At 46.3% G+C, this 14,047-nt stretch overlaps 1 protein-coding gene across 1 annotated transcript in view; it reads left to right on the top strand.

Annotated features, from left to right (window-relative positions):
* The window catches only part of ano6 (anoctamin 6), a 192,095-nt gene that overhangs the window by 167,891 nt on the left and 10,157 nt on the right, over positions 1–14,047 (top strand). Inside the window, exons 17-18 of the mRNA XM_072485065.1 lie at positions 1,680–1,885; positions 5,474–5,685. Of these exons, the coding sequence (XP_072341166.1) occupies positions 1,680–1,885; positions 5,474–5,685 (418 nt within the window). The remainder of the gene's footprint in view (positions 1–1,679; positions 1,886–5,473; positions 5,686–14,047) is intronic.

The following is a 14,047-nucleotide window of genomic DNA, read 5'->3' as shown; positions in this document are numbered from 1 at the left end:
TCCTGCCCAGATCGCGAACATTCCGTTTTTCCCCATGTTCAATTTATACCCCCAAAAATTACCAAATTCCCCGAGGATCCGCATAACTTCCCCCATCCCCTCCGATGGGTCTGAAATATACAAGAGCAGGTCACCTGCGTAAAGCGAGACCCGGTGCTCTCGCAACCCCCCTCCCCCCGAACCAGCCCTTATAATGAAAACGTTTCTAAGTGTCATTTGAGACGGGTTTTGCTGGGAGTTCCTCCCCACGCTGTATCTACCACACTTCTCACCGGGCTAGCCCAAACCTAGAATTAGTTTCATCACTGGGGTTCTTCAGACTGGCTCCTCAGAGATGATCCACCATTTTGAAAGTGTGGCCCGGTCTCTAAGTGAACTTGAGGGTCCCCCATAGCCGCCACGCACGGGTAATGTCACCTTCTCACACACATGGGCACCCCCCCCCCCCCCAAAGTGATTACACCCTGCCATGGGATCGCTGATGGCCCCCCTTTTCAGGCTTTCCCACCCCCCCACCCCCAACCGCCCGGAGGCCCCTTCATACCCGTCCTACATCCCCACCGTTCATATCCCACCCTCCTTTCATGGGCACTGCCCCCCCTCAGGCAGTGCCACCCTGGCAGTGCCCCTGCTAGCTTTGCAGTGGCACCTTAGTGCCAGTGCAAAGATGCCAGTCTGGCAGTGCCAAGGTGCCCACATTCACGGGGGAGGGCCAGGCGGCCACTCTGTCCCGTCCCTGACCAGGGGTCTCCAATGACCCGAGAGACCCCCTGGGTGCCATTCTGCCTGGTCCATGTTGATGTGGGCCAGTACTGAACGGCGCCCGGCTCAGGTCTCCCTGGGGAGGCCGATAAATCCCAGGTATTCATGCCTGGGTTTAAAACCTATTTAGGTGATCAAGGCTTGGTCTCGCCCATTGTGGGCCAGATTCTGATAGCGACACCTCATGGCATCTGGTTAGATCCCGTGAGCCGTACTGGCTGTCGGAAAGCCAGTGGGAGGTCTCTCCCAGGATCTACTGGCCAGTCTGCGCTCCCATTCGGGCATTACGTGGCAGGTAGATTGCACCCTAGATTTAATATATACTTGGTCATATCACCATCTCTGTCTATGAATTCTACCCATCTTATGGCAAGCGGTTAGGCTAAAAATAAATTATTCCTTTTGATGTCCTATCATAGCTATTCAAAATCACCAGGAAAATTTGGACTTGTGTTTCATTATGTATTGGCTAGCATTTAAAAACATTAGTGTCTATGTGTTTCATTCAGTGATTCAAATGCTCAATTTATTTATTCAGTACCTACACAGCCTGTTCCATTGGCCCCAACAATGTGAGAAGATTTTTTGCTTCTGCACTCCTGATTCAGAGCAGAAGTGCATAATGGCAAACTGCACGCCTTGAGTCAATGATGCTTCATCCATTAATTTTTAAGAACAGAAAAGAACATATTTTCCACAGTTGCCTGTTTATACCAGCAATACTCTCTGACCACCTCTCAAATAGTTTTAACCTCTCTTTAAATGTTTCACCTTGGATCTTTCTGGTTTAACAAGTAAGTGAGATGACATGACACAAACCCGACGTGAACCTTTTAGCTGAGACCTAGACCATCGGAACATTTCCTTCTGATTCATACTAGTAGAAGCATTCATTTTACCTTTTGTTAATTTTACAGTTATACAGTTTGGTTTTGCCACCATCTTTGTGGCATCATTCCCTCTGGCACCTCTACTGGCACTGATCAATAACATCATTGAAATAAGAGTTGATGGTTGGAAAATGACCACTCAGTTTCGACGGATTCTGGCAGCCAAGGCACAAGATATTGGAGCCTGGCTGCCGATCTTACATGGAGTGGCTGTTTTTGCTGCTGTTACAAATGTGAGTGGAGCCTTTGAATCTTGTAAGAAATCAACAGCAGCTCAAAATGCATTATGTCTCCTGCCTAATAATTTTACCATAAACAAAGAATGAACTATGCATGAAGAGTTTTAAATAGAATTTTTAAAAAACAGCTCAGTGAAGAGTGGATTGTTCACCAAATGGTATGCTAGGGGATCTTTGTTGCAGTGACTATTTTATTGGTTTGCTAGATGTAAAATACAAGAGAGGGATATAAAACCAGAGGAAGAGTCAAAGCAGTTGCCACGTTTTGAACTTTATTCTTATGGGAAGTATTTTTGTTCCCATTTCCTTCATATGCCTGGCCTGGCAACTAAAGCAAGAAGGCAGTCATGCTGCCTATTCCCAGTGCAAAATCATTCTTTCTAGGGCATAGCCAGTTTTCTGAGTAGGGTTGTCTTCTTTAAACCAGCACCAAATAATCTGGAAATTCACTTTGCACGGATCATTATTTTGCTTAAATGTCCATGTCATTTGCGTGGATTACACCAATTTGGTGTGAAATGTACTGAAAAGGCCAGCAAAATCAAAGAAAGTTCACTCTACCCCATTGCATGTACAAATATAAAGAACTGAGTAAATTGAAGCAATGCAGAACTTGTGTTGTTCTGAATACTGTCTCAGCAACATTCATACATGTTTCACAGCATTAACAATGTAAACAGACACTTATTGACAGTCCTAAATAACTTGCACGTAACAGAGAAGTTGCACCATGCACACTCAAATTACATTGTATAAGACAGCTTTCGATATACCATAAGGACACTGCAAATAAAGGTCACCTGTTGTAAGCCCCTTAAATGCCCCTAATTTCCAGGTTTCGCTTAAAATGATAGAAATAATTCCCATAGCATGCCTGCAGAGAAGAAAACATTTATATTATAACAGGGCTATAAGTTCAATAAATTAGAATTTACACACCAGTAAAGACGACAGGTTTCCTTTGCTCAAGGACATTAGTGAAGTAGTTGAGTTTTTAACAGCAATCCAGTAGCATCATGAACAGTTATAATAATCCAGTAGATTAATGGTGAAATTACTGATGCTAGTTTTTAATTCCAGATTTATGTGATTAACTGAATTTAAGTTCCCCAGCTACCTTGGGGGGTCTAGAACTCTCTGGATCATTAATACATGCCTCTAGATTAATTAACCAGACTGGGGAATTCTGAATGAGCAGAACAGAGTCTGAAACAGGAAGTACAAATTTGAATATTAAGTTTAATAATAATCTTTTTATTATTGTCACAAGTAGGTTTACATTAACACTGCAATGAAGTTACTGTGAAAATCCCGTAATCGCCAATGTTAAATTAGGTACAGTAATTTGATCCCAGTTGGTGTTACTACTGGATGGGAAGGTCCCAGAATGGAACCCTGGCTTAGAAGATCGTAGTGTTTCACTTTTTTAGAAAACGTGGAGGAACAGAGTCACAGTTTGACGATAATAAAATACTCTTTCACTCCCACTTACTTTAACAAATGTACATGGATTTCAAGGATAACACAGGTTGCAGTTTATCATATGCTATAATGTCCTCCGTAAACACACGGGGGGGGGGGCGGGTTTACTGACCTCGCCAGTGGGACCATCCGGCCCTGCCAATGGTGAACCCCTAGCACTGGTTTCCTGGCGGTGTAGAATGGATTCAGTAGGATATTCCATTGACAACATCGGGACCAGAAGCTCCACCGTTGGCCAACGTCAGGCTGCCTCCTGATGCCGAGAAACCTGCCACAGGGGGCACAGAAACCCTCCCACCGGTCCCTATAAATCAACCGGCTGACTGTGATCAGACAACACCGCACTCTGAAACCAAGTGGCAAACGATCTTCTGTGGATTTCTCTTCAAATTTCCCCCAGATGATTGTTGCATGACTGTCTCCAAATTCTATTCTCAAAAAGACACGCTTTAAAATCTTCTTCCAACCAATGCTTTCCATTGATGGTTTTTATCAGGAATCCACCTCACAAGTTTATCCAACTATCCTTTCAGATAAGGCTTCCTATCCACTATTTTAACAAGGATCTGCCTCCAGGTATTCCAACTCTGATCCTCCAGATTTTCCAGCTCTCCTTTCAAATATTCATTTCTCTTGTATGCTTTTACACAAATTCAAATTACTTAAAAAAAAATATTTAGAGTTCCCATTTATGTTTTCCCAATTAAGGGGCAATTTTTAGCATAGCCAATCCACCTACCCTGCACAACTTTGGGTTGTGGAGGTGAGACCCACACAGACACTGGGAGAATGTGCAAACACCTCATGGACAGTGGCCTGGGGCTGGGATTGAACCCAGGTCCTCGATGCTAACCACTGCACCACTGTTCCACCCCCTAGTCACAAAGAACTCCACGATTATTTCACTTGTCGCTTCACAGTCAGATATCACAAACCTTAGAATCAATTCCGATATCTTTCTGGATTCTCACTAGTCAACTACTTCTCGACTCTGTCTGTTGCTTCAATGAACATTATCCTGTTATAGTTTTGGTTTCCACTGTTCCTGAAACCTCTCTTCATTTTTCTAGTTTCTTTAACTCGCTGTTTTTTAAGATTTCTGGCATTTGCTTCCTTGCTCCTTACTCCATTGTATGGCTGTAAGAGATATTCTCTCTCTCCCTGCTATGCTCCTTCTACTTTGGGTTTCAGTTAAAACTAAACTCAAATGGTCTTCTCCATAAAAATGGTCCCAGTTGCTCCACTCACATAAACTTTCACTCTCTCTGCTACTGGTGCACAGATTGCATTATTGTGTACCGTATACAAAATGCGCTGCAGCAACTTGCTGAGGCTCCTTTGACAGCACCTTTCTAAACCCGCGACCTCTAACACTTAGATGAAAAAGAGTTGCAGGTGCATGGGAACACCACCACCTGCCATTTCCCTTCCAATCTACACAACAGCCCAACTTGAAACTATGTCACTGTTCCTTCACAGTTGCTGGGTCAAAAACCTGGAACCTCCTTCCAAGCAGCACTCTGGGGATACCTACAGCAGCAGATGGCTAGCAGTGGTTCAAGAAGGCAGCTCACTCCACCACATTCTCCAGGCCAACTAGGGATGGGCAACAAATGCTGGCTTTGCTAATGCCACTCACATTCCATAAAATCAGATGATACTTTAGTTTTGCTTTCCATATGCGTTTGAAATGTGGAACTTGCTACCACAGAGAGTGATTAAAGGAAATAGTATGAATGTATTTAAGGGGAAACCAATGTATTTAAGGGGAAACCAGAGAGTGTATGAGGGAGTAAATGGTTATGATGATGGATTTAGATGAGAAAAGTTGGAGGATGCTCGAATGGAGTATGAACATAACACCGATTGTTTGGCCAAATGGGCTATTTGAGTTTATATCCTACATGAATCTTGTGTAATAAAACTAGAGATTATGTTTCAGATTTGTGACTTGCTCTGAGTTATCTATTACTATATATTTGATATGAGGGAATTAAAATTTTACAGAAAGAAAGATCGACAAGTCATTTATGTTTTCTCAACTGTTTCATTTCCTAGATGATCTATAATGACACTTGACAGTTTATTTTTTGTTCATAGGCATTGATCATTGCATTTTCATCTGATATGATTCCCAGACTTGTTTACTACTGGGCACTTTCAGTGAAGCCCTTTGGAGAACACAGCAACCCAACTATGCAAGGTTACATCAATACAACTCTCTCTGTTTTTAAAATCACTGACTTCAGTAATCTCAGCAAGCCTATCTATGAACCTTCCTGGTTTGATCCTGTAACTGATACTACCTGCAGGTTAGTGGTTATGTTGCTATAAATAACAATGGCCCAGAAATTGCTCGAGCCCTTCAGCGTAATTAAATTCTCCTCAATCTTCTGGTCGTGTTATGTTTGCACTGCAAATTGCTGGAAATGTGAATTTCCCTCATTCCCACTCTGTTTAAACGTGGCAACGGTTGGGTTGAGTTCCTGTTTTAAATTTTTAACTGTACCAGTCCAAGACAATGAATAATCAATCAACCAGCGTAACCCAGTAATGGAATCTTGGGAATGTTGCTGGAATTCTGGCCAAAGCCCTTATAGATGACAAAGTCTTAGCTGGACAAAATGCAGGGTAATGAACAGTAATCTACTCTCGTACAATTATCTGCTGCAGGTTGTACTAGTTAATCAAAAATGCGAGTTTATGAGGAATAGCATGGAGCGGCACAGTGGCGTAGTGGTTAGCACTGCTGCCTCACTGCGCCAAGGACCGGGTTCAAACCCAGCCCAGGGTCACTGTCCATGTGGAGTTTGCACGTTCTCCCCATGTCTGAGTGGGTCTCACCCCAAAAACCCAAAGATGTGCAGGGTAGGTGGATTGGCCACGCTAAATTGCCCCTTAATTGGAAAAAATATTGGGTACTCTAAAATGAATTTTTTAAAAAAAGAGGAATTGCATTACTTTGGACCCAAGGCAAGGTGCTACTCTATCTTTGAGGGAAGTGGGAAGCAACTGGGCAGTCTCAGGCCCCAGCACAGCAGGCTTCACCATAAAGTCACCACATCCGAAGACCAAGCTTCTACTATAAGGGTGTTCAGCAGGGTAAGATTTAATGTAGGACTGGAGAACTCTCGCCCACAGTGATGTAGAGTATGATGTAGAGTGCCACATGAGTCTGGAAGGAGACAACAACTATGCATAGCAGTACCCTAGAGATATAAATAGTTTGGGGTTACCAATAAAGGATTCATAAACAAAAGAGAAAATGCTGGAAAATCTTAGCAGGTCTGACAGCATCTGTAGGGAGAGAAAAGAGCTAATGTTTCGAGTCTGATGACTCTTTGTCAAAGCTTTAACAAAGAGTCATCGGACTCAAACCATTAGGTCTTTTCTCTCCCTACAGATGCTGCCAGACCTGCTGTGATTTTCCAGCATTTTCTCTTTCGTTTCAGATTCCAGCATCCGCAGTAATTTGCTTTTATCCACTTATAAAGGATTCATGTTCAACCAGACAAGTCTGCAGACCTCTTAAGTGAGACACCAAACAACCTTACAACAAAACTGACAACACAACTGGCACCATGACCTTCAGACTGGCTTAAAAAAAATCAAGTTGTCAGTTTCACCGATAATTGCTCCGAACGGTTAGGCACAATAACTAAAACTGTGTGGGAAATCAGTGTTTTTGTAACAAAGTGTTATAACATGCCTGCTTACCATTGGCTGGGGACTAATGACAATCCCACAATTCTGTGGGAGTATGAGCTTCCCCAAAGAGGGGGGCGGAGAAATCATTAGCAGACTCCCTGTATAAATATAGCTGGCCAGTTTGGAACCAGCAGGAAGGAGTGAGCAGCAAGTGAGTTGCTGCTGTTGTGTATATATATGTTATTGTAAATAAATGTTATTTCTTTGTATCCTTAAAACTCGTGCTGGATTCTTTATGGCCCTCACAAAACTGGCGACGAGGGTTAAAGTGAATAGCTGTCTACACTGCTGAAGCCACCTCCCTAGATTTTTGTTGGATACAGGTTGGAAGTTGTTTTCTATTACACCATGCCTCTGTACAGACGTTTGGATGTTTTTGATGCTGCACTGGAAAGCTGGAACCAGTACGCACAACGGATGTGTTACTATTTCCGGGCAAACAATATCACCGAAAACGAGCGCCAGGTGGTCATATTGCTCACCGCCTGCGGCCCGCATACGTTTGGGGTGATTAGGAGCCTTACGTACCCAGCTGCGGCGGACACCAAAACGTTTGATGAACTTGTGAATTTAGTGGGGCAACATTTTAACCCAACCCCGTCCACGATAGTCCAGCGTTACCAGTTTAATACCGCTGAGAGGACCCCAGGAGAATCCCTTGCCGACTTTCTATCCAGGCTACGCAGGATTGCGGAGTACTGTGACTATGGTGAGACCTCGTCAGAAATGTTACGCGACCGTTTTGTTTGCGGTATTAACAATGCGGCCACCCAGAGAAAGTTGTTAGCTGAGCCAACATTGACTATTCAACAGGCCTTTCAAATAGTATTGTCCCGAGAGAGCGCAGAACGAGGAGTGCAGGAGCTACATGGAATGGAGGTGCATGCCTTGGGGCGCAACCCTTTCCATCCGAAAACATCCCTTCGCACTCCTGCGGTACCTTGGGCGAGGCGACATCTGGATCGACACCAGAGACCATCGGACATTCCTCCCCGAAGAGAGCCTTCTCCAGAACCAATGGATGAGGAGCCATGTCCGTGTCAGACTTGTAGGCGCCGTCCCCGTCGCGGACGCCGGTCCTGAGGGCACCAGAGGTGCCGTCGTTCCGACCAAAACTGGGACCAGCCCAGGGGCCGTACCTTCCATGTGGATGAACCTGCGGCGACTACTCCTGAGGACGTGGAGACGGAGGACGACTGCCTGCAGCTGCATTGTGTGGCAGCTCCCAGTGTGGCCCCCATTAAGGTGACAGTATGGTTCAATGATCACCCGCTTGAGATGGTGTTGGACACTGGCGCAGCGGTCTCCGTGATTGCCCAGAGGACATTCGACCGCATCAAGCAGGATATACAGACCCTGACATTAACCGACACACAGGCCAGGTTGGCCACCTACATGGGAGAACCATTGGACATTGCAGGAACTACGATGACCCCTGTTGTTTATGGATGCCAGGAGGGGCATTTCCCACTTATCGTGGTGCGCAGCCATGGGCCCAGCCTGTTGGGTCGGGACTGGTTGCGCCATTTGCGGTTGCAGTGGCAGCACATCATCCAAACAGTTTCTGGAGGGTTGACTTGAGGTGCTAGGACGATACCCAGATGTATTCCAGCCCGGTTTGGGGAAAATAAAAGGGGCCGTAGCCTGTATCCAAGTCGAAAAAGGAGCCACGCCGTGCTATATCCGGGCACGCCCAGTGCCTTAGCCTTGCTCGAGAAGGTAGAGGGGGAGATCACTAGTTTGGAGACTTTGGGTATTATCAGGCCCGTCCGTTTCGCTGACTGGGCAGCACCAATTGTACCTGTAATGAAGCCAGATGCCACAGTTCGCTTGTGCGGCGACTATAAACTTAGTGAATACGGTATCCCGACTCGATCGATATCCAATGCCTCACATAGATGCCTCTACGCGAAGCTTGCAGGCGGACTCGCGTTCACAAAATTAGTTATGAGTCACGCCTACCAACAGTTGAGCTGGACCCTGCCTCCCGACCATATGTAACGATTAATACACACCGGGGCCTGTATGAATATACACGTTTGCCCTTTGGAGTATCCTCTGCGTGCGCTATTTTGCAACGCGTTATGGAGGGCATTTTGAGAGGTTTACCACGTGTCGCTGTCTACTTAGATGACGTTTTGACCACAGGGACATCGGAGCAGGAACATAAGAACTAGGAGCAGGAGTAGGCCATCTGGCCCCTCGAGCCTGCTCCGCCATTCAATGAGATCATGGCTGATCTTTTGTGGACTCAGCTCCACTTTCCGGCCCGAACACCATAACCCTTAATCCCTTTATTCTTCAAAAAACTATCTATCTTTATCTTAAAAACATTTAATGAAGGAGCCTCTACTGCTTCACTGGGCAAGGAATTCCATAGATTCACAACCCTTTGGGTGAAGAAGTTCCTCCTAAACTCAGTCCTAAATCTACTTCCCCTTATTTTGAGGCTATGCCCCCTAGTTCTGCTTTCACCCGCCAATGGAAACAACCTGCCCGCATCTATCCTATCTATTCCCTTCATAATCTTATGTTTCTATAAGATCCCCCCTCATCCTTCTAAATTCCAACGAGTACAGTCCCAGTCTACTCAACCTCTCCTCGTAATCCAACCCCTTCAGCTCTGGGATTAACCTAGTGAATCTCCTCTGCACACCCTCCAGTGCCAGTACGTCCTTTCTCAAGTAAGGAGACCAAAACTGAACACAATACTCCAGGTGTGGCCTCACTAACACCTTATACAATTGCAGCATAACCTCCCTAGTCTTAAACTCCATCCCTCTAGCAATGAAGGACAAAATTCCATTTGCCTTCTTAATCACCTGTTGCACCTGAAAACCAACTTTCTGCGACTCATGCACTAGCACACCCAGATCTCTCTGCACAGCAGCATGTTTTAATTTTTTATCATTTAAATAATAATCCCTTTTGCCGTTATTCTTACCAAAATGGATAACCTCACATTTGTCAACATTGTATTCCATCTGCCAGACCCTAGCCCATTCACTTAGCCTGTCCAAATCCCTCTGCAGACTTCCAGTATCCTCTGCACTTTTTGCTTTACCACTTATCTTAGTGTCGTCTGCAAACTTGGACACATTGCACTTGGTCCCCAACTCCAAATCATCTATGTAAATTGTGAACAGTTGTGGGCCCAACACTGATCCCTGAGGGACACCACTAGCTACTGATTGCCAAACAGAGAAACACCCATTAATCCCCACTCTTTGCTTTCTATTAATTAACCAATCCTCTATCCATGCTCCTACTTTCCCCTTAATGCCATGCATCTTTATCTTATGCAGCAACCTTTTGTGTGGCACCTTGTCAAAGGCTTTCTGGAAATCCAGATATACCACATCCATTGGCTCCCCGTTATCTACCGCACTGTTAATGTCCTCAAAAAATTCCACTAAATTAGTTAGGCACGACCTGCCCTTTATGAACCCATGCTGCGTCTGTCCAATGGGACAATTTCCATCCAGATGCCTCGCTATTTCTTCCTTGATGATAGATTCCAGCATCTTCCCTACTACCGAAGTTAAGCTCACTGGCCAATAATTACCCACTTTCTGCCTACCTCCTTTTTTTTTAAACAGTGGTGTCACGTTTGCTAATTTCCAATCCGCTGGGACCACCCCAGAGTCTAGTGAATTTTGGTAAATTATCACTAGTGCATTTGCAATTTCCCTAGCCATCTCTTTTAGCACTCTGGGATGCATTCCATCAGGGCCAGGAGACTTGTCTACCTTTAGCCCCATTAGTTTGCCCATCACTACCTCCTTGGTAATATCAATCCTCTCAAGGTCCTCACCTGTCATAGCCTCATTTCCATCAGTCACTGGCATGTTATTTGTGTCTTCCACTGTGAAGACCGACCCAAAAAACCTGTTCAGTTCCTCAGCCATTTCCTCATCTCCCATTATTAAATCTCCCCTTTGGAACATTTGGAAAATCTGGAGGCTGTCCTTTGATGCTTTTCGGAGGCTGGAGCCCGTTTACGTCGTACAAAGCGCGTCTTTCAGGCGAAGGAAGTAGTCTACCTGGGTTATCGGGTGGACCGCGAAGGTTTGCACCCCGTCGTAGAGAAGATGCGCGCGATTCAACAGGCCCCCGCCCCGACTGACACTTCGCATCTTTGTTCTTTTCTCGGCCTCGTAAACTATTACGGGAAGTTCCTCCCCAATCTGGCAACTACGCTGGCCCCGTTGCACCTTCTGCTAAAGAAAAATCACACCTGGGTTTGAGGTCAGCCGCAAGAAACCACTTTCCGGCGGGTAAAACAACAATTGGCGTCATCTGGGTTACTAACCCACTATGATCCTGGAAAGCCTTTGCTCGTCACATGTGATGCATCCCCATATGGTATTGGGGCCGTCCTGTCTCACAAGGTGGAGAATGGGGCCGAGCGGCCGGTAGCTTTCGCCTCCCGCACATTGACTGCAGCGGAAAGAAAGTACGCGCAGATCGCGAAGGAGGGCCTGGCAGTGGTCTTTGCGGTGAAACGTTTCCACCAGTACGTGTATGGCCGCCACGTCACTATCGTGACTGATCATAAGCCTCTGCTGGGACTTTTCAGAGAGGATAAGCCAATACTGCCCATTGCTTCCGCACGATCCAGCGCTGGGCTTTGTTGCTCGCTGCATACGAGTATTCTCTGGAGCACAAACCAGGAACGCAGATAGCGAATGCCGACGCACTGAGCCGATTGCCTTTATCGACCGGCCCCATGTCGACCCCCACGACTGGTGACGTGGTTGCAACCCTAAATTTTATGGACACCTTGCCTGTCACGGCATCACAGATCCGTGAGTGGACCCAGACGGAGCCAGTCCTGTCAAACGTTCGGCACGTAGTCCTGTATGGTGGGCAGCATAGACAGCTCCCAGGCGAGTTGCGGGCATTTTCCTCCAAGCTGTCAGAATTCAGCGTGGAAGAAGCCATCCTCTTGTGGGGGACGTGTGTGATTGTCCCGGAAAAAGGACAGGAGCTGATACTAAGAGACTTGCACAATGGGCATCCAGGTGTGACCAAAATGAAAATGTTGGCCCGGAGTTATGTCTGATGGCCAGGCCTCGACACCGACATTGAGAAGGTGGCCCAAAACTGTTGCATTTGCCAGGAGCATCAGAAGCCCCCGCCAGCCACGCCCCTACATCACTGTGAATGGCCAGGGCGGCCTTGGGCGCGCTTGCATGCGGATTTCGCCGGTCCTTTTCAAGGATCCATGTTCCTTCTATTAATCGACGCCCAGTCTAAATGGCTAGAGGCACATAAGATGCTCGGCACAACGTCCTGTGCAACAATTGAGAAGATGCGTTTTTCTTTTAGCACGAATGGCCTCCCCGAGGTGCTGGTCACGGATAACGGCACTCCATTCACAAGTGAGGAGTTTGCGAGGTTCATGAAGATGAACGGCATATGCCATATCCGCACTGCCCCTTACCACCCGGCTTCAAATGGTTTGGCGGAACGCGCAGTGCAGACATTCAAATGAGGTCTAAAGAAGCAGTCTTCCGGGTCAATGGACACGAGACTGGCTCACTTTTTGTTTTCGTACAGGACCACCCCCATGCGGTGACTGGGGTAGCTCCCGCAGAACTCCTAATGGGCCAGAGACTTTGCACCCGCCTTAGCATGGTTTTCCCAGACATTGGCGCAAAGGTACGCCGCACACAAGAACGGCAGGGACAAGGTTTTTCTCGGCATCGGCCGATTCGGCAGTTTGCCCCGGTGACCCAGTGTTCGTTCAGAATTTTGCTGGTGGTGCCCAGTGGGTCCCTGGCGTAATCTTTCGCCAAACGTGCCCTATATCTTACCAGGTGCAAGCCCAGGGATGTCTCCAGCGCAAACATGTAGACCATGTTAGGTCCAGAAGACTATTCCTTCCAAAGATTCTCTGTCCCCGGAGCTTATTTCTACAGCCACAGAGACCAGAGATAACGGAAAGTAGTCCTCACAATCTTCCTCTGGTGCCTGACTCAAAGCCTGTGCAGGTCGTTACAGAACCGCGTGGAGATAGAGACGCCAAGATGACGGAGGCAGCAGACTCTGACTCCGAGATGGAGACACAGGACGCATCAGAGGGGGAATCCTCGGGCCCACGGGCCATGGATGTACAACCGTTACGCCGTTTGCTCCGGTCTCCGTCTCGTTACATGCCGCCTGATCCAGCGCCTCATGCAAATGGTGTCCGGCCTGCGGCAAAACAAGTCCGACGCCCTCCTTCGCCAGGGTCTTCGGTGGATTCCTTGGACTTTGGGGGGGAGGGATGTTTTAACCTGCCTGCTTACCATTGGCTGGGAACTAATGACAATCCCACAATCCTGTGGGAGTATGAGCTTCCCCAATGAGGGTGGGGGGGGGGGGGGGTGGATGGAGAAATCATTGGACTCCCTGTATAAATAAAGCTGGCCAGTTTGGAACCAGCAGAAAGGAGTGAGCAGCAAGCAAAGTTGCTGCTGCTGATGTGTATATATATATGTTATTGTAAATAAATGTTATTTCTTTGTATTCTTAAAACTCGTGCCGGATTCTTCGTGGCCCTCACAAAACAAAGTATGGTGCAGTTTTTCTCATTGTTGCTTCCAATGTTCTTACTTTGCTCCTCCGCACCCATGATTGCAAATCACACCAAGACAAATACCAGCATGAATTAGTCATTTCATGTATGAGCTTACATAGTTAATGTCAGTAGCTTATTCAATTGAGTAAACATTTAACCATTGCACTATAACTAGTAAAAATGAATGTGCATTCAGATCACTAATAACATTTCAGTGTGATGGGCTGAAAGAAATTTCTTTCATCCAAACTTATTCTCACGATACAGGGCAAATTTACAAATTAACAAGAGAAAATAGACATGCAGCAGGAGCAAATTCCAATTAGTTTGACCAACATGATTTATCATCCCCTATGGATGAATGTTCTCACTATTTACAATGATTTAGATGAGGGAACTAA

Source organism: Scyliorhinus torazame, chromosome 19 (genome assembly GCF_047496885.1).
Source record: "Scyliorhinus torazame isolate Kashiwa2021f chromosome 19, sScyTor2.1, whole genome shotgun sequence".
In the NCBI taxonomy this organism is placed as follows: Eukaryota; Metazoa; Chordata; class Chondrichthyes; order Carcharhiniformes; family Scyliorhinidae; genus Scyliorhinus; species Scyliorhinus torazame.
The sequence above is the reverse complement of the archived record's forward strand: the minus strand, read 5'-3'. Positions and strand labels throughout refer to the sequence as shown.